The sequence below is a fragment of the Tiliqua scincoides genome, chromosome 7 (assembly GCF_035046505.1).
Source record: "Tiliqua scincoides isolate rTilSci1 chromosome 7, rTilSci1.hap2, whole genome shotgun sequence".
NCBI classification, from domain to species: Eukaryota; Metazoa; Chordata; class Lepidosauria; order Squamata; family Scincidae; genus Tiliqua; species Tiliqua scincoides.
Genome location: NC_089827.1, coordinates 5,113,423 through 5,138,751, shown reverse-complemented (window position 1 = coordinate 5,138,751; position 25,329 = coordinate 5,113,423). Strand labels below are relative to the sequence as shown.

The 25,329-nt window shown below is 43.1% G+C and overlaps 1 protein-coding gene across 3 annotated transcripts in view; it reads right to left on the bottom strand.

Moving 5' to 3' along the window:
• Positions 1–15,306: 15,306 nt before the first annotated feature.
• Positions 15,307–25,329, bottom strand: part of GRAMD4 (GRAM domain containing 4) — an 82,791-nt gene continuing 72,768 nt past the window's right edge. For all 3 annotated transcript variants that reach the window (XM_066633945.1, XM_066633943.1, XM_066633944.1), the window contains 5 exons: positions 23,764–23,911; positions 23,201–23,294; positions 21,193–21,277; positions 20,411–20,479; positions 15,307–19,982 (listed from right to left, as the gene is read on the bottom strand). In XM_066633945.1, the coding sequence (XP_066490042.1) occupies positions 19,881–19,982; positions 20,411–20,479; positions 21,193–21,277; positions 23,201–23,294; positions 23,764–23,911 (498 nt within the window). In that variant the 3' untranslated portion in view covers positions 15,307–19,880. The remainder of the gene's footprint in view (positions 19,983–20,410; positions 20,480–21,192; positions 21,278–23,200; positions 23,295–23,763; positions 23,912–25,329) is intronic.

Sequence of the window (25,329 nt, the reverse complement as noted above, 5' to 3'; positions counted from 1 at the left end):
AATTGTTTCACAACAGAGCCAAACATGGTTTGTATCAGATCAAAATACCGCATCTGCTAAATCTTGGAAGACACCTTGCTCTTTGCTCAACGCTAGCAATACAAGCATCCCCCGGTATCCGCGGATCTGAGTGTCCGCGGTTCCCCGCAGCCCCACACCCATTACCTTTGTTTATGTTAATTACATTCATGCCGAAGTAAGAACTTGCCTTGCTTTTACCAAACACTATAAGCAGAATGCTTAGCAAGCTGAACAGGCTGGCAGCCTACAGGCTGGAAGGGAGACTAAGAACAAACAGGAGGCAGGAAGTGAACATTTGCTCTTAGTTTCCCTTCTAGGCTGCAGGCTGCCTGCTGTCTTGTCTGTCTGTAAGCTTTCTGCTTATAGCATTTGTTAAAGCTTCAGTGCAAATGTAAAAAAAACATAAACGAAGGTAATGGGGCATGGGGGCCCCCAGAGATAGGTTCCCCCTTATCCATGGTTACCAGTATCTGCACAGGGCAGGGCTGGAAGGAGCCTATCCCCCGTGGATACTGGATGATGCCTGTACTAGCCTTAGCTCATTTTTTCTGGCTCTGTCATAGGGATCGCTTGGAGAAATGTGACAGACTGAAGGGACTAGCTCTATGGAAGTGTGAAGATGCTGTTGCAATGTCTTTCAGCCCGAACCATGAGATTCTTCTTTGGCTTCCTCCTGATACGGGGGCTAAGCCATTCCTCGGAGACGAGTGCCTTTCTGTCAGCAGGCTTCTCCCTGGGTTTTGCTTAGAGAAGGAGAATCGGCACATTCTTAATGTCCTGGTTGGAGATGTGCTTATAGACAGGTTTATAATAAGACCTGCCAAGCAGCAGTGCTTGCAATTCATTTGTTCTCCCCCACACCCGGGGTGGGCAAGGGGGATTGGTGAACAAACCTCATTCATCACTTTGCAAGCGTTTGAGCTGGAGGAGTGTTTGCAGGGCTATTGATCATTACCCTGCATTGTCCAGGAGCCTCACAGCGCACATAGGATTTCACATCTTCCTGCAGCCCGTTCCTGCAGACTTTTATTTCCGTCATACTGCTGCAGCCTCAGACTCGGCACTGAGCTGCCTCCGAGTTCAGCTCTGCAGAGGGTTGAAAGACACACTCGAGTTCCTTTTGATGAGCACACCTTACCCCAACCGTACAACTAAAATGGCTATGGCGGGCCTCTCGCTGCTATTTGAGAATGTGGGACTCGCTCCTTACACCATTCAAATGGTTCTGTCTACTTTTTTTACTTCCTGGATGTCACAAGTGTTGTGCTATGCGGGGATTTCTATACAGGTAGACACACCATATCATGGAAACAAAACAGTTTAAAACAGAAATACACATGTCCTTAAAACACTGCTCACGAGAATTCTGCTCCCACCATACGGAACAAGAAAAATATTATTTTTTTAAAAGGGCCGTCAATATTGATGCAGTTTGGCCTTTGTTCCGACACGTACACAGCTTGCCCAGAGCGCCAAACCAGTTTGAGAGTAGCATTCTTCTTTCACTTGTCCTAAAGATTCTTCTGACAATTCCAAATGCCTTGCTGGGATGCTCGCCAGTAACTGGACTTATTTCACATATAATTATTCAGGACCAATGCAGCAACTGTTACCCTGCACATGCCTGATCTTGTCTGATCTCGGAAGCTAAGCAGGGTCAGGCCTGGTTAGTACTTGAATGGGAGACCGTCTGGGAATACCAGGTGCTATAGGCTTATACCATAGTCTTTCGAGACTGAAGGTTGCCAACCATTCAGAAATCAGCAGCACTAAAGCTCACCACACACTTCCACCAAACTGGATGGTCCTCCTCAATCATTGACTAGCTGTGGTTTTCGAACAACTCACAGCTTTGCAAAATGCACTAGACTGCGGGTGATTGTTTGATTATATAGTGATCTTTATAAACTTTCCCAACTAGCCAACAAGAAATTGTCATTCTGACTGGCCATAGCAATCTGTCATGACAGGTTGGGATCCCAAACTATTAGTGCAGGGAAGATCAGGAGCTCCTCATCATACACATCATATGGTCTGTACTGGATGTACCTTTACAACCCTAGCAAAGCTGTACATGCTCGAGAGACATACATACATGCCCATTTTCCCTGCTACAGGGAGACCTACAGGGAGAGAGGAGGGAAACGAAGCTTTAGCTAACGAGCTAATCTACCCTCCTCTCTTCAAATCTCTTGCTCATGCCAGTTTCAATGTGGCTTTTGGATCACCTATGGGGTCCTCTGGGGCATCATGGAAGCTGCAAAATAAATAAATAAAATTTAAGCAAGCACACACACACAAAGAGACACTAAACGGTGGGCCGAAAGACTTGAGTTTCCAAGTCACCAGTTGTTCCCAAGAAAAATTCCCGAGTTCTGAGTCACTTCCGGATCCAAAACTCATGTAACTTGAGTCCGAACAAGTCAGGCAAGACACGTGTTGGTGACTCAAATCCAAGTCTTCAGAGTCGAGTCTCCCATCCCTGCCTTGACATCATCTTGTTCTCCATTTCAAACAAAGCAGTGAACTTGTGCCACATTTAGGAGTAGCCCAGAAGTAATGCATTTCCAGGATCACACATCAGGAACAGTCCATTTTGAGAAGACGTTCCATAACTGCCCCCTCTGCCGCAGGATTTCATGCCCCATTGGTACGGCTGCATTGGCGCTAAAAAGCTGGTTAAAGCATTGGGCTGTAAGGGTAATAACACCTTGAATAGCACCCAGAAACAAACTGGCCGCCAGCGCAGCTGAGACCAGAAGGTGCAGCAGCTGAAATCATTGCCAGTCCCCCAAGAGATTTAGCATCTTTTGATCTCCAGGGAATACAAGATGATTATTGCACACGCTACAAAATCATACAAGGTAGAACAGAAAAGGGAGTTAGGGAGAATAATACCTGATGACAGTTGAAACTGGATCTGTCCTCATGTTCCAGGCATAGCTGTAAGAAACTAAAAGAAAATCTTTTCAATATCATTGTCTGATGGTACCCGACACCATCAAGACTTAATCAAATATACATCAGCTCAGGATACATGTTGGAGATGAGGGGCCCGTTTCATATGTCTGGGACTGTAGTAACATCATTTCTTTCTAGTTGTCTATTTCAAGGCATATTGAAGAGATGACAGGCTCTGTCTTTTCCTTCAGAGCTGCTAGTCTTATTTGAATACTTGACATCTCCTGTGGTACAAGATGGTTTAGAAATTATTGTTCGCTCCTTGACAGCAGCAAGACTAGCAATTGGTTCCAACTGGGGGGGGGGGTGAGAGATGTGTCCCAACAGATCACAAATGATGTCTATGTATCTGGGACATAGCCTAGCTCAGTGCTTCCCAAACTTGTTAGAGTCCATAGAGGCTGCTGCCTGATTTATAAATGCCAAATGGTGTGGCTATAATGGTGAATGGGCAGCTCCCCTCCCCAAGTAGCAGCCTGTTTAATCTTTGATACACATAGCCTGATCTGCCCTGGCAGTTTTGCAACCCAACAAAAATTGGGTCATGACTCACTGGTGGGCCATGCACCCAGTTAGGGAACTGCTAGCCTAGATTATTATTAACCAGTGTCATTCAAGTCAGAGAAGGATGCCAGGCCAATGCTTTTTTGTAGAAAAAGTTACATTTATTACCTTTTGGAAATATAATGTCCAAGATATGGCTCCACCATTTACACTATTAGGAACAAACCATTTAAACAATTAGGAGTCGTGTGTGCAGCTTTACACAGAGGGATTTCATGATCTGATGCTGTCTGTAAACCGTTTTGTGAATTTTTGTTGAAAAGAGTGCGTAAATAGTCTTAGTAATAATAATTGTGTGACTTGTGTTTTTGGTTTTGGTTTTTCTTTGGGCGTATGCATGTGTGTGTACGAGAATTGTTGTGAATTATGTTTGTAATAAGGAATACTAATTGGTATCACTTAAAAAAATGCTGTATGGTGTCAGTCAGCGCAGTAACTGATCATTCTGTTTTTCCTATTGCAGTCCCTCTCGCAGATGCCAATAGACAGGGCTGGCTCACCCATGAGGCCAACTGAAGCTGTAATCTCAGGCACCAGGTTGGTGGAAGGCACCCATCTCTATTCCCCTCCACTCCTGCCAGTGTTTTGTATATAACTTTTGATAAAATATAGATATTTCAACGCAGTTTGTTTCATTGGCATCTGCATGAGATTCTGCATCGAATGATACATATGATGGTATTATTCAAAAATACCAAGATTTTAAAAATTTTGGCCAATACTGATGTCATCCCGCCGTGCGTGTCACCCGGTGCAGACCGCACTCCCCAGCGACGCCACAAGGGCTGAGCTAGAATGTTGAATAGTGGGAACAGCAGAGGCGACACATCATCAGTAAGGGGGGACAGCATTTGGCAGGCAGTGTCAGCCAACAGGAAGTCTTAGGTTGGCTCTCTAGATGGGTTTTCAACAGTTTATTCAGTTCTTTTTCAGCCCCAGGCTTCTACCTAGAAAAGTTATCAGATTCTCTTGGATGCTCCTACTCAAGGACCTGCATCCCTTCAACTTTTCTGCCATCAGTGGAAGAGGGGTATGTGAGTTCCTCCCACCAGCAGTGCTGTATGCCTTGTAAATTGCATTTTAAAAATCTGAAATTATTGCCTTGTCAGTGTACCATAAGATGAAAAAATTAAAAATCACTGAAGTTAAGTAAAAACACCATATAGATTGCAGTTGGCAGTTCTGTCCATGTATAGCCCATCACAATCAATGTAATCTAAAAACACCTGCAGGAGTTACACACACACACACACACACACACACACACACACACACACACACTGGTTCAGTACCCCTTTTCCAGAATTCTGAAATATGGAATATTCCAAAATATGAAACTTTTTTGAGCATCAACACACTTTTTTTTTTTTGCCTATAGAAATAAAATCACAAACTGTGTGTCATGCACAAAATAATCAAAAATATTGTATAACATTACCTTCAGGCTACGTGTATATGAAACTTCAACAAATTTTGTGTTTAGACTTGGGCCCATCCTCAAGATCTTTCATTATATATATGCAAGTATTATGAAATACTGAAAAATCAGATCTCCAAAAGAACTTCTGATCCCAAGCACTTTGGATAAGGGATGTTATGTTCAAGCTCTCTCTCTCTCTCTCTCTCTCTCTCTCTCTCTCTCTGTGTGTGTGTGTGTGTGTGTTTGAACAAACAAAAGAATAAATAAGACAAGGTCCAAAGAATTATTTTAGGGTCATTCAAGAGCTTATTGTACACCTACATAAATTGCTGATTCCCCCACCACCACCCAAGATATACGGAGCACACACAACCACCTAAGTTATAAATCTGTTTGCCAGGCAACAGGGGAAGTCAGGGCAGGTTTACATTGCCCATGAATAATAAATCTGAAATCCCCTGCAGTTCACAGAACAAATTGTGCAGTTTATTGAACCTCGGCCAATGTTATTCTATTAAGTTTTTATCTGAGAAGCATTCATACAGAATATTTTATTTGGTGTTCCAGTGCATTCTATCCGAGCAGTTAGGGTTTGCTTTTAGCTGGCTTTCAAACTCACTAAAACCACCAGTCCCAGCATGCACTTCTTCCCTTTGATCCAACAAGGCAGCCACATCTTGGTCAAATATTAGGAGCACCTGTTCTAAATTTCCATTTTAGGGAAGATGTAGATGCAACAAGCAATTTTATGGGTTCACCATAAAAAAGTACCTAAAACCTTTTAGAAGCAGCAACATGAGTATTACAACCCATCTCAGACATCAACACACAAGGCTAGTGTCACAAAATGAAATTACTTTACCTTTATTGTGCTTTATTGCCGGCGTATTGCCCATGAAAGTGAACTGCTCTCTGCAGCGTGTTCAATTTGCTCCTGAAAAACGTCCTTAAATCAAATTTAAAATGTTTGGAGGATTTCTCAGGAGGAGAAATAAAAATAAACAGCATAGCAAAACTGCTTGGAAGTGTCCGGTCAAGAGTCATCAGTTCTGACAGACAGAACAAGCCCATTTGGCAGACAATGTACGGGGCCCTCCCCATCTCACTTCTGCAAGCTCATAACTGGGTATAGATTTGTTTCGCTTTCTCAAAAATGAAGATTGAGCAGTACGTCCCACCATTGCAATGGGAACCCATCATCCTGATACATGACCACATCAGTGTGCCTACACATGCACAGGCTTCCTTGCTCCTTGTACAGATCAGCAGCTCTGTACCAGTGAAAGAATGTGCAGGTGGTGCTGAGATTTCCTTGAATGAAATGAGATTTCCATGAAATGAAACTTTTGCAGATCCGATGCCTTTTCCAAGCCCAGCACCCACAAGAGATGGCCAACTGAGGTCACATATTTACCATATTACATCATCGCAGGCAAAAACCTTTTCCTTTAGGCCAGGATTTTCAGCAGTATTGATTCATTCATGCTGAGCTGCTCCTCTATGGCCCAGATCCTAAGCAACTGTCCAGCACTGGCATATGGGGCATGTTCTGCATCCTGCAGTTGGGTAGCACTCAAGGAGACCTCCTCAAAGTAAGGGAATGTTTGTTCCCTTACCTCAGAGCTGCATTGCACTTATGTCGGTGCTGGAAAGTGGGTTAGGATTGCGCCCTATGTCTTCTAACTCAGCATTTCTCAAACTGTGGGTCTGAAACCAATAGGTGGGTCATGAGTCAATTAGTGGGTCACGTAGCACCTAGCTCAGCCACCATTGAAAATACAGAGCTGAAAATACAGGGCACAGAGCTGCAGGACAGGGCAAGCTCCCAGTGGGAGAGAGCTATGGTGTTTTGCCCTGAATCTGGGGGAAGATGGAGTGCTGGAAAGGGAGGAAGCCTGTGTGGTTAGTGGAAGATCCAAGTCTGCATTCTGCTTTGACTTCTGAGTTGGAATGTTTGAATTCCAAACCTTACAAAATAACAGCACGAACACAACGCATAATGGGACCTTTGGCTGATCACAGCTTAGGTTTGAAGCCTAAATTGACGATGTTGCTTCCATCACCTCCTGGTTAACGACATCACTTCTGGTGGGTCCCAAGAGATGGTCACTCTAAAAAGTGGGTCCAGGTGCTAAAAGGATTGAAAGCTGCTGTTCTAATTTGTTATTGTTGGCTGATCTGCTACATTATTATTTGATATGCTAATTATTTAATTAGAACCATTGTGGGAACCCACAGGCCAGAGAAAAGGTGGAAACTGGGTTCACACTTGATCTAAGGCACACCAGAAAATATTGGAAAATGTGACATTTTAATTTATCTCATACAGCTATTTTCTTCTGCAGATGGGGCAACCTTGCTTGCAAGTTGTTGTTTGTTTTTTTAAATATTTCAGAAGCTTTTCATGACCCACCAAAAATTGACTTGCAACCCACAGTTTGAGAAACACTAAACAATGATCTTTTTTTTTTAAGTGTCGTAAAGTGCCCTTAGCATTTTAGCCTTATCCATTCTTCAGTGTTAGCCAATGTTATTGTTTTGACTACACAGTCACAAAACTTCACATTTCCTATTTCCAAGTTCTGAATGTTCTGAAAGAAAAGGATCTCCCCCCGCCTCCCCCGGACACAGCTATTATTTGTCTGCATATAAATTAGAAGCAATCAATTGCCCTAAACGGCCTCAAGTTCATCTGAAAGGAAACGTATTAAATTGTTGAGGTTTTCAAAAGAAACCGATTTCAAGTACGCGCCCCTGCAATTTTGCTCCAACAAAAGGCACTTTTGCCTCTATCTTCGAGTTTGGGTCCTCTTGTAAGATCAGCAACAGCAAGTGTCTTTGTTCGGCATGAGTAGTTGTGTTACATTTCCCCTTAAAACCACTAATGAATAAGGGAAACTACAGTTGCTTATAATTCCAGATACTACTGAACTTGACAGTTTCTTCTGTTTTCCAGCCAGTGCTGGTCAATCCACTTCCTTTCCCTGAGCATTTACTGCCATCTAGTGTTTGTATGCAGTTATACGCTATGGATCCCTCACGATGGAATCCGTCTACCTCCCGCTTCTTTACCTTGCACAATAATTTGTTGTCTCCATACATGGGCAGGCAACCTTGGTGCTGGAGCGATAGGCAATGGGTGATGTTCAATGGGAACTTTAAAAAAAGAAAAAAGTGTTGATCTATTTTTTAAAAGCCAGTCTAGTACAGTGAGCGCTCCGTGTCCCTGAGTTCAGGATCCACGATTTGAATAGCCACAGGTGCCAAGTGTGCAGCTGGAGAGCCTCAGAGCACTTCCAGACTCAGCCTGGCTTCCAGATGTGTCTAGGAGGACTTCTGAAGTGGGGGAGGCTTCCAGCAACCTCCAAAGGGCCAGGCGTGGCCCCAGGTGACGCCCCCCCATTTCATTATCCATTATCCATGGAATTTGGTATCCACAGGGGATATCAAATGGATCCCCTGCAGATATAGAGGGCCCACTCTAGTATCTTTATTCCAAAGACAAAATCTTTCTCCAGGACTCCTTGTCAGGCTAAATCAGTGGTTCCTAAACTGGTGGGTTGCAAGCCACCAGGGAAATCTGAAATGGGTCATTCCCCTTAAGGGGAATGCCCCGGGAATGGGCGCTCTGATTGAAAACTAGAAGTGGAATCCAATCACCAATCTGGGCCCTGTGGAGCCACGGGAAAGCTTGCAGAGGGAGTTGTGGGCTTCCTGGACCCTCCTGGAGGCCAGCGCAACCGCCCGGTACATAAAATAGCCCCAAGGTCCCTGCAGTGCCACAATTGCTACAGCACTGTCGGGGCAAACCCCCTGCTCCCACCCCCGCCAAGACTTCGCTCATTCCCAAAATCCAGGTGGGCAACCTTAGAATGCCAAATGCCAGGGAGTGGCACCAGGATGCAGGTCTTTTGTTGACTCGTTGGGCTCCCTGAGGCATCTGGTGGGCCACTGGGCAATAAAGGAAACTGGGCTGGATGAGTCCTTGGCCAGATCCGGCGGAGCTCTTCTGTCGAGTAAAGAGTACTTCTTAAAGAGTACAAAACCAGGAGCCAGAAGTAAGGCGCCTTACCCAAGAGTTGGCAGTCTCATAAAAGTCTAGTTTATCCTCCAGGTTCAAATAGGCTACAAAGTAAGAGACACCCCTTCCCACCAAGTTCATAGTAATTTCTGAGCAGTTTTTTCCACCAGTTTCAGCAGAAAAATAAATGCTTGATGGGAACTCTACACAGCTGCACCAAAGCAAATATCCAAGGCTGGTCCATTTATGAAGCCTGAACAAACAATAATAATTATTAATTAATTAATAATAATAATAAAGTGGCTGCATGGGGTGGCAGACTGCAGAGGGGGCTCACCTGCCGTCATCACTCCCTCCTTCCACTTTCTGGGTCCACAAAAGAGGAAGGGAACAAAGCATAAGATGAAGAGTGGAGGAGGAGAGGGCGATATGCTAGAATGGAGACACTCCAGCCCACCCACTCTTCTCTACGCTCCTGCATTGTTTCCTGCTCCGTTTCTGAACTCAGAGAGGGCTGAAAAGTGAGCCCCACCATGGCTGCTTGTGCAATGGAGGTGGCAGCATCGGGATTGCCACCTCCGGTGCTAGGAGGCCTTGGGGCCCGCCCTGACAACATCACGGGTGATCGAGGTTTACCTTCAAATGGTATTTAACCATAGAAACAGGACCTAGAGGAGAAAATACATGTTCACCAGAGGCACCACTAGGGTTTGTGTTACCTGGTGCAAGAACTCATTGTGTCACCCCCCCCCCGATGGTCCCTCCACCCGTACCAGATTGTAGAGAATAAATTACAATATTGTGTACATAGCCTAAATGCAGTGACATCACTAGAGTTGGTGTTTAACAATGGGCTATGTCAGAATGCCAGATGCAAGGGAGGGCACCAGGATGCAGGTCTCTTGTTAATCTGGTGTGTTCCCTGGGGCATTTGGTGGGCCACTGTGAGATACAGGAAGCTGGACTAGATGGGCCTATGGCCTGATCCAGTGGGGCTGTTCTTATGTTCTTAACTACAATTCCCAGGAAGCCTTGCAGGTCTCTTGTTATCTGGTGTGCTCCCTGGGGCATTTGGTGGACCGCTGTGAGATACAGGAAGCTGGACTAGATGGGCCTATGGCCTGATCCAGTGGGGCTGTTCTTATGTTCTTAACTACAATTCCCAGGAAGCCTTGCAGGTCTCTTGTTATCTGGTGTGCTCCCTGGGGCATTTGGTGGGCCACTGTGAGATACAGGAAGCTGGACTAGATGGGCCTATGGCCTGATCCAGTGGGGCTGTTCTTATGTTCTTAACTACAATTCCCAGGAGGCCTTGCAGGTCTCTTGTTGTCTTGTGTGCTCCCTGGGGCATTTGGTGGGCCGCTGTGAGATACAGGAAGCTGGACTAGATGGGCCTATGGCCTGATCCAGCGGAGCTGTTTTTATGTTCTTAACTACAATTCCCAGGAAGCCTTGCAGGTCTCTTGTTATCTGGTGTGCTCCCTGGGGCATTTGGTGGGCCGCTGTGAGATCCAGGAAGCTGGACTAGATGGGCCTATGGCCTGATCCAGTGGGGCTGTTCTTATGTTCTTAACTACAATTCCCAGGAAGCCTTGCAGGTCTCTTGTTATCTGGTGTGCTCCCTGGGGCATTTGGTGGGCCGCTGTGAGATACAGGAGGCTGGACTAGATGGGCCTATGGCCTGATCCAGTGGGGCTGTTCTTATGTTCTTAACTACAATTCCCAGGAGGCCTTGCAGGTCTCTTGTGATCTGGTGTGCTCCCTGGGGCATTTGGTGGGCCGCTGTGAGATACAGGAAGCTGGACTAGATGGGCCTATGGCCTGATCCAGTGGGGCTGTTCTTATGTTCACTCCCCCATTCACTTTATTTTAATATATAACCACAGATTACCCAACCAATCAGTAACCAACAAAAAACCAGTGGCCAACTGGATGACGCTTACAGAACTGAAGAGCTCTAGAATTAGCTCTGAGACATGGAAATGAGAGCTGACTAACACCCGATTAGCCATTAGATCGGTCCCTGCTGTCATTACACCACTTTATTGGCTCTCGGAACAATCAGTCTCATTGGTCAGTTTTGAGTTAAGGTAATCCACTTCTTACATAAGGCAACTGCGTTCTCCTTTTCTGGTTAATTGGCCATAACGTTTGATAGAATACAGACAATCCCACAAGGTTTGTTTCAATATATTCTGCATGGAATTACCTTTCCAATGCTATATAACCTGATAGTATTAGTCATAAAGACAAATTTCCCAAAAGGGAATCCACTTCTTGGCCACTGGTGGCATCACCACACACTCACCCCCTCCGAGGGTGTCGCCCGGTGTGGTCTGCACCCCTTGGTGACACCATTGTTCACCAAGACCCTCCTCACACTATCCTTTTATTAGAAGGCTTGGATCTTTGTATCACCCCAACAGAAAGCAAACAGCGAAGAGTATTTGTAAATGCATCTCCAGACCCCCCATATTTACTATTTCCACTTAAAGGAGCTATTTTTAAGCTACTCTTGTTGATTTTAAAAGAGCTCTTCAATTCAGCTTTTGTCAAGATTCCCCGTCAGAAGACGAGCTACTGGACTAATATTAATAGCGAGGCAATTAACAGGCTCCTAGTGTGTGGCAGCAATCATTTCTTGAGGTCTCTGTGAAGTTCACTCCTACATTTATTCATTAGTAGTGAAAGGGGTAGCTTGAACAAATGCCTCCAGCCTCCCAGACTTTCTAAAATAAATGGCAGAGGAAGCCGATTCTGGTTTTCAGGCGTTAGTTATTCTCTCTCTGATGGAGACTATCACCCAGAAGTGAGCAAAGAATTGTTTCCAGTACAACAGCTGACATACAATAAAGTGATCCAATCTGTGATATTAATAAAATAAAATATAACCTGCTCCTACCTCCTGAACTATACAGGACAAACAAGAAGTTTGGGACAAAGAAATACAGAAAAACACATTGTCAACAGATTGCTAGCTTTAAATCATTTATTTTGTTATGTTTTGTTAATTTCCCCAGCCCACAGGTTTACACATTTGGTCCCTGTTGCGTATATGCAACGTTGGGCAGAAATGACTTAGACAAGGTCATCTAGGAGAAAGTTGGTTTCAGCGGAGCTGAGCTGGTGGTCTGCTGATTGATTAAAAGGAGACAAAACCCAAGAAGTAGGGGACAGCAATACATGGAGAATTTTCACAAAGGAGAGCGGTGGGACTCCTTCAAGTTCTGATGCTCTGGAAGAACTGCATACCAACCAGTGGCGTCGCTAGGGGGGTGCGGGCTGCACCGGGTGATGCGCCGCGGGGATGACACACTGGGGGGGTGATGCGCTAAAATTGTGGCATTAGGAGCTACCCCATCATGCCAGACACTGTTGGATGTGTAATGTCCAGCAGAATGCAGTGCAAAAAACAGAATTGAAATAGCTCCTTTCCTTCAAAAGTTTTGGCCAAAAAAACCGGAAAGAAAAAAATGCATGGATCCCTATGGAAAGTGAGCCATATAGCGAGTTTACTCACAAGCAGGCATACTTGCCATAGTCCGTCAGAAAGGGCAGGCTGAGAGGAATCCAACAACACCAGAATGGTCCCGATCCAATGAATGCAGCCCCCCAAAAACACCCAAGAAGTTCCCTCCCTTCCAGTTGCAAGTCTGAGCCTGAAATGAAGCCATGTGGCCACATTTACTCAGGAGTAGGCAAACTTGCCTTAGTCCGTCGGAAAGGGCAGGCAGAGAGGACTCCAAACAACGTCAGAATGGTCCTGATCCAATGAATGCAGCCCCCAAAAACACCTGAGAAGGAGGTCCCTCCATCCCTCCCAGCTGCAAGTCTATTGAGCCCTATGGAAAGAGAAGCAGCCTCATGGTCACGTTTACTCATGAGTAGGCAGGCGTGCCTTGGCTGGTGGTCAGGTCAGGCAAAGGGGAATGTGAGGACACCAGAATGGTCCCAATCCGATGGAGCTAGAGCGCAACAAATGCTCCAGAAGGCAGCCCTCCCCCACTAAGAAAGACAAAAAAGAGGCTTGAACTGGTAAGGGGAAGTTTTCTATTTTGCACTTGCAAAGCCAGGAGGGTCTTCCTCTGGATATGCCTGAAATAGAAGAACTTGGCACTGGGGAGGGCTGGAAATCTCACTGGTTCTTTGGGGGGGGGAGGTTATTGCAGGCAGACTACAGAGTAAGAGCCATCGACCACTATGGGACTTACTTCTGAGTAGACATGCATAGGCTTGAGCTCACAGGCTGCAATTCTACCTACACTTTCCTGAGAGTAAGCCCCATTGACCACAATAGGACTTACTTCAGAGTAGATTCACTTGGTGGAACAGGACTGGCTGCCCCTTATTTTTTTCTTTTCTTTTAATTATTTATAATTGTTTATTTTAATTTGCTTGATGATGTCACTTCTGGCCATGACATCACTTCCAATGGGTCCTGGACAGATTGTCATTCTAAAAAGTGGGTCCCAGTGCTAAAAGTTTGAGAACTGCTGCAATAAGTTGTTAGTAAGCTGACACAGGGGTGCGTGTGTGTGTGTGACTCTACAAGTTTTCAAAATCACTAAAATCAGAATCTGGAGGACTAATATGTTATATATCAATCAATGCATAATTTCATGCAGAATGCAAAGAAACAAACCACACTGAAATATCTGCGTTCTAGCAAAAGGTACAGCCAAAAAACCAGTGGGGACGGGGTGATGGTACATCACCACGCCCACCACCTGGGGCGTTGCCCCGCCCACTGCAAGGGGTGACACGCAGGCCTCCCGCACCAGGTGACGTGAATCCTAGTGACGCCACTGATACCAACCACACAGCGAGGTATTACCATATACAGTGGTTCTCAAACTCTCAGCCTTAGAGAGTATGGAACACCTGAAATGGGGGGGGGGGAGAGATATAAAATTCCACAGAAGAATCGGATACTGCTGCAGGTATAGTCTATATACAATCATTTCTCAGTGTAGGTCACAATCCAGTAGGTGGTTTGTGAGCCAATTTCAAGTCACAGAGCACTTAGCTCAGCCACCAAAGAAAATCAGGGCAGAAAATACAGGATACAGAGCTTCTGAGCAGGGTGGATTCTCCGTGGGAGGGAGGCATAGTGCCTTGGCCTGAACAGGTAGGAAAATGGGATGCTGGAAGGGAGGGGGAGGGCTGTGTGGTTGGAAAAAGATTGAAGTCTGCATTCTGCTTTGACTTCTGAGCTGGAATGTTAGAATGCAATGGGACCCTTGGCTGATCGTGACTTAGGTTTGAAACCTAAATCGATGTCACTTCCAGCCATGACATCACTTTCAGGCTAATGACATCATTTCCAGTGGGGTCCCAACAGACCGTCATTCTAAAAAATACCTACCAGGTATAGGTCTATACCTACCACCAATGAAGACTGAAATAGACTGAACATTAATTGGCAACATCCCAATTTCTGCTAAGAATATTTATACGCCACTTTTCAACAAAAAAAGTTATCGGGGAGACCTGTGGTGTAGCAGCGCAGGATGCTGCTCTGGGGAGCACCCAAGGCTTTTGAGGGCCTTGGTGCTTGGTGGGAGACACACAAGACTATATCTTGTGGCCTGATGGAGAGTTTTAAAAGCAGAAGCACTCTGAGGGTTTGAAAGTTAGATCTTGAGGCAGCAAAGAGTTAGAGCAATGAATACAACAGACAGGTATAGCAGCTAGATGGCAGAAGGAAGGCTTGATGCAGAAGAAGAAGCTACGCTTCCGAGATTCAGCCTTTTCTGCCTTTTATTCTTTCTCCAAACATTACACAACAGGCTGGGGTTTTCCATTCTCTCATCTTGTTTACAATACTAAGCCATGAGTCCATTGTCTGCGTAATAGGGACTTTTCCAAGAGGAAGCTGAGACTAACCACAATCACATTCCTAGATATGATTCTCTACAACATCTTCAAGGCTAGCTACAGAGCTTCAGACTCAGTATGTCGCCAAGGCCACGCAAGTTTGCTCTGCGCATGTGCAAAGTGTGCTTTGCTTCATTGTCAACATACTAAGCTAAGGCTAGCGCCTGTGTAGATAACCACTACACTGTAGTTTTCGTCTAATGATAGTTTTAGGGAGTCAGATGTTTCTATCTTCATTTCCATGCTGAATCCGTATTTCAGTCCACAGATTCCCACACACAGCAGCACCCAAGAATCTCACCACATTCACCTGTGGCATAAAAATGATGGACTAAAGGGGACCACTAAGAAAAGTACAGGGGCAAAGCAAGTTTCAAAAAGCTTAATGAGCACTCCTAAAGGAGACCAAGGAAACCATGAAGTCACACATTGCAGCACAAAGCATTTTTAGGGTTTATTTTATTTAAATAAAAATTATAATTTATACCAAGTCACCCCCCCCCCTTTTTTTTTTTAAACAAACAAGGTTTTCTTAAAAAATGTACAGGGCAAATTGTATCAGTTCAATTTTTTTCATACAGTACAAGTCTCTCATTGAACAAAAGTTACACTGCTAATGGATTATTTACAACTTCAAAATATAGACTCAAACTTCAGACATAAAAATTATTTCACATCCATTCTATCTTAACGATCAGTAGCAGAAATAAAACATCTGCCAAAAATGTACATAAGTCATTATAAACTACCAGTTTTGTTTGTTTAAGAGTTCATGATGTCTACATTCCCATCTCTCCACCACTTCTTTGCTTGGTCTACAGAAATCAAGAGTTCGGTTTGCTGGATTTTTTTTGTGCAAGAAAGCTACAGAAACTCACCTATAGTTAAATCTCATCTCGCAAAAATAACAGCGTACTTACACGTACGAGAACTTCCGTTTCCAGCAATTCAAACAAGCAACGTAAAATGTGATCGAATTTTCATCATCCATTATTCTGCGAATGGATCTCAAACTTGACCACTACGCTTCCGATAAAAGAAGTTATCCAATTAAATACAAAGATAAACCACAGGTGTCATCAGAAAAATAAAAAAAACATATACAAACAGCAAATACATGAAGAATGGCTTCAAAATGATGTTGGAAAGTAACACTTCACATTGAGTAGCAAATACTGAACTTGAATTCAGTAGGACTATACTGCAAAATTCCATGTAAGGAGATGGACTGTGACCAGACTCTGGAGCAGTTACATGAATACAGAATAGGCCAACAAAATGTTCAACGTCTCAGGGTATAGGAAAGAGAAAGCAGAAAGGTAATTCAAAGCACACCTAAGTGGTTTTAAGGGCATTGTAAATGAATGGCAAATCACACAACATGGCGTGGTTCTTTGCGTAATGTAAAGTTGAACTTTGCAAACATAGACACATGACTGCCTGTTATATTACACATTTGCTCTTGAAAAAATCCAGTTCATTTACTTGATATTAGACTGAACCATCACTGCATTGTAGTTTTTTTAACTTTTTTTTAAGCTTGCATTGTTAAAAGTGTAGATTATTTTGAACAAACCGGTATTTGTAATATCAAAGTAGAGAAAAAATTAGAAACCAACATACATTCTGGAATCTTTATCTGATTTCTCCCATTCTGAGAGCGTGAGTGGTTGTGGTACGGTCATAACAACAGTGTCAGAAAGGATTTCCACGTTCTAGAACAATACTTTAGTCGGCCAGTAGGGGGAGGAGGAGGTAAGATGTGCCGTTACCCGATTTTCACCAGAACCAGTACTCTCGTGATCAGAGTGAAGGTAAAAATTACATTTGAAAATGATACAAAAATAAGAAAAGCAGCCCACTCTGTAAAAAATATAATCTGTTTTCCAAAAAAGAGAAGCTCATGAACACCCAAGGGATTTTTTTTTTTTTAAAGACAAACTCAATGGACTACGGTCTTGATTTAGGTTATTCAAAACATTAAGCTAATTTAATGCTTATTTATCAATCCGTTCACTTGCTTCGTTGGTGCTTGACAAAATATTCATGAAAAGTCCAGTGCATTCCACTACTGTCGAATAATTAGTCTGAAATACCTTTAACCTGCCTGTTCAAAGTATGTGACTCAGTCATCTTTTAAAAAAAAATACAACTGCACTGTTTAGAGAAGCTTATATATTACTATTAATGGAAAGTATTTTTTTTTTCTGTAACGCAGTGGAAGTTGGTAGGCCTCCCTCCAACAACCTTTCAGATTGAAACTATGATATAAAGCCCCAAGTGTGCTCAAGTTCATCGGGGAAGATAATTATTTTCTCACTGTATGGGACTCTGTCTACAAAACTCTTCCAAGCTTATCCTTTCCACAAATTTATTCATGCTTCCTTCTAGACCATAAACCATGTGGAAAAGTCATGTTTTGTACCAACAGGGACCAAAGTCAACAGAAGCTCTTTTTGCTATGATGACAGAAGAACATAGAAGCTTTGTTGGATCAGGCCAAGGGTTAATCTGGTCCAGCTTTTTGTATCTCAGAGTGGCCCATGGGATGCCTTTTGGAGAACACAACAAGGTGTCTACGGACTGTTGCCATTCCCTTGCATCTGGCATTCAGAGATTCATTTCAGCACCATGGCTTGTAACCGGTGATGGACTTTACCTCTTTATGAAAGTGTCTGATCTCCTTTTACATCAGAGCAGTTAATCAAGTTTAACTGAGGATCTAGCCTCATTTTCTACACAAATGCATGAAACAAAGCCTTCATGCCTTAAGGCTGTGTTTCTCAAACTGTGGGTCACGAGCCAATTTCAGGTGGGTCCCCATTCATTTCAATATTTTATTTTTAATATATTAGACTTGATACTACCATGGTATGTGACTGCATTTGGGGAAATGTTACAGACTTGTACTTTTAACAGGCTACTATGTACGAATATACTACTATGTAAGAATATACTACTCGTATATTCTTTTAACAATGATAGTCAATGGGACTTACTCCTGGGTAAGTGTGGGTAAGATTGCAGCCTAGGATTGTTAAAAATGTTCCTGCTTGATGATGTCACTTCTGGTCATGACATCACTTCCAGTGGGTCCTGGCAGATTCTCATTCTAAAAAGTGGGTCTTGGTGTTAAATGTGTGAGAACCACTGCCTTAGGAGAAAAAAAGGATTACAGTCCACCCTTGAGGGTTTGGGATTCATGGATTTGATGCAGAGCAGGTACTGGTCCATATCTGGAGGGCCTCACTTTACCTCCTGGATGCAACTGGAAGAATCTTCTGGTTGTGTCCAGCAGATCCTTAAGGCCCTTCCCACAGATTCCATTATCCACAAGTTTCGGTATCCACGGGGGGGTCCAGGAACAGATCCCCCCCCCCGACATACCGAGGGCTGACTACAATTGTTAAGCTAGGACAGTTGGGAGCAGAGAAGCAGCAAGGCAAGACATTGCCTGACCACTGTCTCCCCTCTCCAAATACCCATCTAACAGCTCCTCTGTTTAGGTTACAGTCACATGTTTATACTTGTACACTAATAATTGGGGTAGCTAAGATGGCCTATTCAGACTGGGGAAAGTGCAGGTGGAAAAAGGGTTAATCACTCGCCCCACACACACACACCACTGCTCTGCTTAAAACAGCTACCTCTCAAAGCCACCACCGTAGCAGATAAGATGAAGTTAGTTCCTCAAGTCCTGAAGCCAATTTAAAGGTTTCTTGGTTAAAGCCTTCCACACATGCAATCGGTTCAACAGTAGACAGCAAAGATCAAAGACTTCAAGGTTAAAATGACCAGCGACAGCAAGTTAAAGTATTGGCATATTTGTGCAAATACATAACATGCTACTAAAACAACAGTGTGGAAGGAGAGATAAAGAAACATGGGCATTCTGGTGCAATCTTGATAAGGAAACCAGAACTTATGGGGTGAGTTTTTTTACTACATGGAATATTCAAGCTGTGAAAACTTGTATAAAGCAAACCTCAATGCATCAAGTGCTTGAAAAGAAGTAAAGGGGGCTCTAGGTCAAACTATCTGTATTCAAGAAAACTGAGAATTTTTTTTACAACAGATACACCATCAAGATTGGAAATTACATGTTGCTTTCAATTAAAAATAGTGGCTCTGTCTTACATATTAGTAAAGTGCCTCTATTAGGGGATTTACCAGGGAGATAGAAAATAAAATAAACAGGCCAATTCTCATTGAGGTGTACTGATTCCTCATGATCTCGCCCCCCCCCCACCAGCGCACGCCTAAATGTGTGTAAATAATCGCTTAATAATTTCAGGGGAAATCTCAATGGAAATATAAACTACCTGGTATACCCTGTGGTTAAAAGTGCCAATCCTTTTGCATTTAATCTCTTTTACATTGGTCAGTCAAAGAAGTTAAACTTCCATCCCCCCCAATATGAACAATTGATCAGCCACACTGGGAACCCAGTCACAGGAAAAACAAGCAGTGTCCTGGCCTGTCCAGAAAGGGTTAACTCCTGTACCTTTCCAACAGATAAGAACGTGTGCCTGAAGCATAACTAGCTGTATTCATACTTTCATCAATATTAGTTATATGCTGATTAGTAAAATAAAGGCTTTTTCCAAAGCATGTCAATGTGCAGAAGAGTTACAGAATGTACTGTCAACCCCGGCATTTCAGGGCTGGTCATGACATCTCTCTTGGTTTATCCTCAAGCCAGTTGGAGCCAAGTATCTTCCTAAGCTTTTGAATGCCAGTAAATAAACATTAAAAGTGCTTAATGTGCAAGGCTAATTGTGATGATAGCACTTTTTCCACTGTCTTTTTTCTTTTTCGTTTTTTACAAAAGCTTTAAAAAACAAAAAAAAGTATGAAGGCATATATAAAACACACTTATCTAACGTAAGATTATGCAATGAAGAAAATTATTGCAGAATCAATGAAGGGTGTTCCACTTTTTTTTCCCCACTACCGAGTTGAGTAAAATGAATAAAAAAACTAAAGTCTCGCAGGAGAACCAGCAATGGTGATATACTAGCTTTCACTGGTGGATGCTGCAGAAGTTATCTTCATGTACTGGCTGAAAATGGTCTCAAAAGCTTCATCTCTGTGTACCATGGCACCAAACACAAAAGGCTTAAAAAAAAAAAAGATAAAAGAGAAAGTCAACAAACAAGAATGAGCAAAATATGGAGATTCCTCTGTACCCATAAGAATTAAGTCTCGTAAAACAGCTGTTTTACAATTGGATAGATAGTATTGAATAAATATTATAGATTGAGTAGATTGTTGAGCATTTTAATGTCATATGCGGTGATGATTAATATGGATAAGTTCATAGCTAATTTTATTTTGATGTTTAAACTTTGTTTTAAAATGCATTTTGTGACCCAATGGTCAAGTATCCTGTTATGTTGTCTAACCCCCATACCTAAGTTTATCCCATATCTTTGCCCCGTATCTGTAATAAATACATACAAAATAAAAAAATTGAGTCTCTTTTACAACACAGATAGTGCTGGAATTTTGCAATGCAGACAAGGCCATCCTATCAGTGTACTTACTTTTTGCGTAGATGGTGTTGATACTGCAATACCCATCCCAGATCCTGGGAGAACAGAGAGCACTTTGTACTAAAAACAAAGAAAGACACGGCAATATTTACATACTGAGCCGGAACAAGTAGACACTACAGAAGGAGCTGTGGAAATGTTCAGGGTTGAAGAGCACTGAATTTAGGAAAGCAGTATCACATCCGGAGAGTGGACAGGGAGCCATTTAGTTATTTGATTTGCTCAGTAAACCACTTTGTAAATTTTTTTCTTGAAAAGCAGTATATAAGTATTCTTCACCACCACCACCATCTCCTCCTCCTCCTCAATAGTCAGGATAGGGTTCCGGTAACTCCCATGGATGCTGAGGTATCACATGTATGTTCCTCTTATATTTAGTAAGGGGAAAGTAACTGTCCCTTTTCAGGGCAGTCTCTTTTCTAGTAGCTTTGCTGCTTTTTCTTCTGCTTAGATTGTATGTCCCTTTACTTAACTCCCAAAGGATCCACATTAAGAAAGGACCCATTTCCACTATTTTCCACATAAGTGTGCCTAAGATTGCAGCTTATTTACTTCAGTAATTTACTTCATTTGGCTTTGAACATGCCCATTTGTGCTCCTATCACATGAAAGGTCTACCTTTGACCAAAAAATAGTAGGTTGAATAATTAGATTAGAATAGTAGATTGTATACTATACTATACTATACTATACTATTATTGAATAGTAGATTGAAAAATACTTCCATTCAGTCTAGCTAAACAACACAGCAACCCCAAACATCGTGAACATACCTTTTGGATATCCGTTATATCTGCTAGCTTTATAACTTTATTTCTTTTAGATGAACCAGATTTAGAGCTTTCAAAGCATAAGTAACTGAAAAGAAGGAAAGTTTTATGATATAGTCATTTGACAACCAAATTATTAAAAACCTGTCACCAAATTTCAAATTTTGATTTTCTAAAACTAGAAATAATTTTACAAGTTTGTATATGAAAAAAATTAAAGCTTCTGAAGTTATGTTAAAATAAAACGTTTTACTATAGAATTGAACATTTGCATTCTGTAAACTACACTATCATAATACTTCACACACTACAACAAAACCATAGCATTTCAATACAGCACATACACATAATACAGGCAGACCGTTTTAAATCCCTTTCCATAATCCCCTACCCACAGCTACAACTTTCTTTCATCAGGAAAGCCTTAGAAGGAAAGTCCATGTTTCAGACCTTACCCACAGCCCAATCCTATCCATACTTTCCTGGGAATAAGCCCCATTGATTCTAATGGGACTTACTTCTGAGTAGACATGCATAGGATTGGGCTGCCAATTATCAATGCCACAATGCTTTCAAGTTTCACCCCCCCCAAAAGAATTTACAAAGCATCAGAACAGAAACTGAAGTTCTGCCTTGTTCGTAGAATACAGTGCGCCCTCCTTATCCACAGCATGGAATCCACAGATTTTAGTATCTGTGGATGCAGAAACAGAACACAATCAGAACTGCAAACAGGACTGAAAGGTTCTGGGAATCTTCTGAAGAATGTTGGTGCTCATGAAACCCCTTCTCTCCCTCTGCTCAAGTGTTCACTGGGTTATATGTTTTGCTCTGCTTAAGCCAGGTCATCATCTGTTTAACGACATCATTCCCTCCTTCATGACATCACTTCCAGCCCTCAGCAAGCACCATGAATGATGTTTGGCTCACTGTATTAAATGAGTTTGACACCTCCCCCCTCCCCCGCTCTAGAACAGGCTTCTTAAGTGCACAGAGAAGCGCTGGGGAGAGTTATTCCAGAGATGCTATTCAAGCCACAACACTCGGATTCTGAAGCAGTCTTCATCTCTTTGAAGGGAGCAGAAATCCAGCTCCTTCCATTCATCTTTGTTTTGCCAAGGCCTCGCTCACCTAATCTCTGTTCGTCTCTTTCTGTCTCTAGATCACTGATACCCAATCAATGGATCAGATGTTACAGCTGCACTTTGGTTCCTCTTTTCCGGCCCATGACATCCAATTCTCATATTTCTTTTTTGAAGTGGTTACTGTTTCATGGGTTGACTATAGCACAACCTTAGAGACAAATTTGTCCTTTTGCCGCACGATCCAGTATTTACCATATGAGGGGGAGGGGAACCCTCTGAAAACAAAGGGTTTGCACTTCGGGGGAGTTGGAGGTCTATTTTCTGAAAAAGCTCTATGTATTTTTTCTGACATTTGTGTGTATTGACTTCTGAGGAAGACACTAACCAACTTCTTCCACCAGCTGGCATTTGGTGCAACTACACTCAGGGAATGGAGCTCAGTGGTAGAGCAGTTGCTCTGAGCAGGTAAGGTTGAGAAAGACCCCCCCCCCCAAAAAAGCCTAGAGGCTACTGCCAGTCAGTGAAGGCAAATACTGTTAAATGAGTGATCTGACTCTGTAAGGCAGCCTCCTATAATATAGTGCAGTAGGACCTCCTTATGCATGGATTCGGCACCCATGGACTTGACTCAATGTGGGTGCTGATCCCATGGATAGAGGGCTTCAAGGACCTCCCAGACGTGACCGGAAGTCTCTTCCGACTGCATTAGGGAGGTCCTGTGAGGGTTGACCACGGATTTGATTATCTGCGGAAATCAGTGTCTGTAGGGCGTCCTGGAACAGGTCCCCCATGGATACCGAGGGTCCACTGTATTGGTTTTAGAATTGCAAGCTTTCTTCACCCATTAAGCTACAAAAGCAACACACGTGTTCCCAGTTACCCCTTCCCCCTGGTCTCGGTGCACTGTACCTTGTATAAAGACTTACTTTTCGGTAACATAAAGCACTCCATTTCTAATGTAGTCTGTGGTCATCTTCCTGTCCCTGTTAATCAAACAGCAGCGCCAGCCATTTTCACACACTGCCAAGAAAACCAGAACAAAATAAAACACTGACATTCTACTTCATATAAGACCCAAGACATCAAGGTATAGCTTGTCAAACCGGAAGGCAACACTTCTAGAAATAAGAAAATTCTCATTTGCAGGAACAACAGGGGCAACTTGGACCTTTTGCGTTTAGAAGTCTTAAAGTGCACACAAAGCGTTTCTGAATGCTCAAGCATTTGTTTCAAACACAGGGTTAAGTTACGCCCTTAAGTTAAGATTATGCACCTTTTCTACCCTCTCAGATTCATGCTGCCACAAAAGGCGACGCGCATCAGGTTTACTCAGAGAATTTGATGGATATCAGATAAAAGGTTAATTTGACCTCTTGCTCAGAGAACCTGCCAGCATATAAAATTACAGCATAGTTCATTTCTCAGTAGTGCTGCTCTTGTGCACAATTTTTTAAAAACACACTGTTCTATTTATCGCCAACAGCCATACCTGCCAGAGGGCGCTCGTTCTCAGAGAGGTTAAATACTTCATGGAAGTTGCCTTTTTTGGTGCCATGGAAACGGCTGCTGTCTTCATCCCGGCTGACTCCGGTTGGGGCACTCGCACCTACGCAGCTTCGCGAAGCTGTAGTTTGAAGCTGGGAAGGAACAGAACTGGACTGTTAGTGCTGAGCAACACATGCAGGAACGCATGAGCGCTTGTTAACGTTCTGTGCCCCCCTCCCCAGGAAAACATCCTGCATTTGTTCTTCAGAACGGGCCTTAACGGCTGGACATTCAGGCACAATCAAGCTGCAGGCTTCACTAACACTACACAGAGTTGCCATGTTTCGCAGTGGTATCGCAACGCATGGCTGAGCATTAAAGCTAGCCTACATATATAGAATCATAACATGGCACAGTTCTGTTAGCACAATTTTTTTTTTAACATACTGTCTGCTAGTTGATGCAAGTACAGTGGGCCCTCGATATCTCCAGGGATCCATTCCAGGACCAACTACCAAATTCAGAGGAGAGTGAAATCTGTAGAGAAGCATCTGGAAGGCCTTCTGAAGTGCTGGGAAGCATTTTTGGTCACATCCAGGAGTCTCTAAAGTCCTCCAGCCAATGGGCTTGGAATCCACAGATTTTCAAATCCGCAGATAAGGAGGGCAATGCGTGTATAATTTCTTTCTTTTATATTTGATATTTTGTTTAATTATTCTATTACTGTGCTGCTTTGTTCATTAAAGGACATTTTATTATATGTGTACATTATACTATATATAATATTAGAAGCAGAAAAGTCTTATAGTGCTCTGCACTTAATGAGCTAGGACAGAGGTTCCAAGCCCGGCTCTCTTCCGGACACTCTAATTTTCAACATGCAGGTAGTTTACAAATGGCTAAGTTCAACAAAGCAACCCCCACCAACATACACTGAAGCATACAATCTCAGCACGGCTATGTCATACAATTATTCTATGTATTGTAAGCTTTGGCTGAAGCATTGGCTTCTCAGTCCCCCTTCCAATGATAGCCCTCTCCAAAGATTGGGGGCTTCCAAAGGAGCACCCTAAGGAGCCCAAAGGACTGCTGCTGGAAGGGAAGTCAGCAATCTCCCTCTTTTTAGACCAAAGTACTTTGCATGTGCACAGAGGTATCTTCAGATCTCCACCAGAGCATCTACTAGCCCTCGCTTTCTTCCATAGGACTATTTTCCCCACCAAGCTCAGGAAAGCACAAAATTGGATCTGTGCATTACGTTTCATACTAACAGGGCTTTGTGCGCTATGGAAAATAGGCAGCAAAATCCATTACACTTGCCTCTTGCCCTTCTTTTGAGAAGCTCAGAACAGCATGGAATTCCAAGGCAGTTTGCCACTCAAGCACTGACCAGGCTGAGATACTGCTGAGCCTTAACCATGCCAAAAGCACCATGTAACTTCAGACCACTATCTGAATGTTCAGTTGCATTTTACTCACATTGGTTCTAAGCAACTGTATTCCAACAACTTCCATACCATTTGCCATTTCAAAGAACAGAAACCCTGTGTGCAATAATTCCCTACTAAAC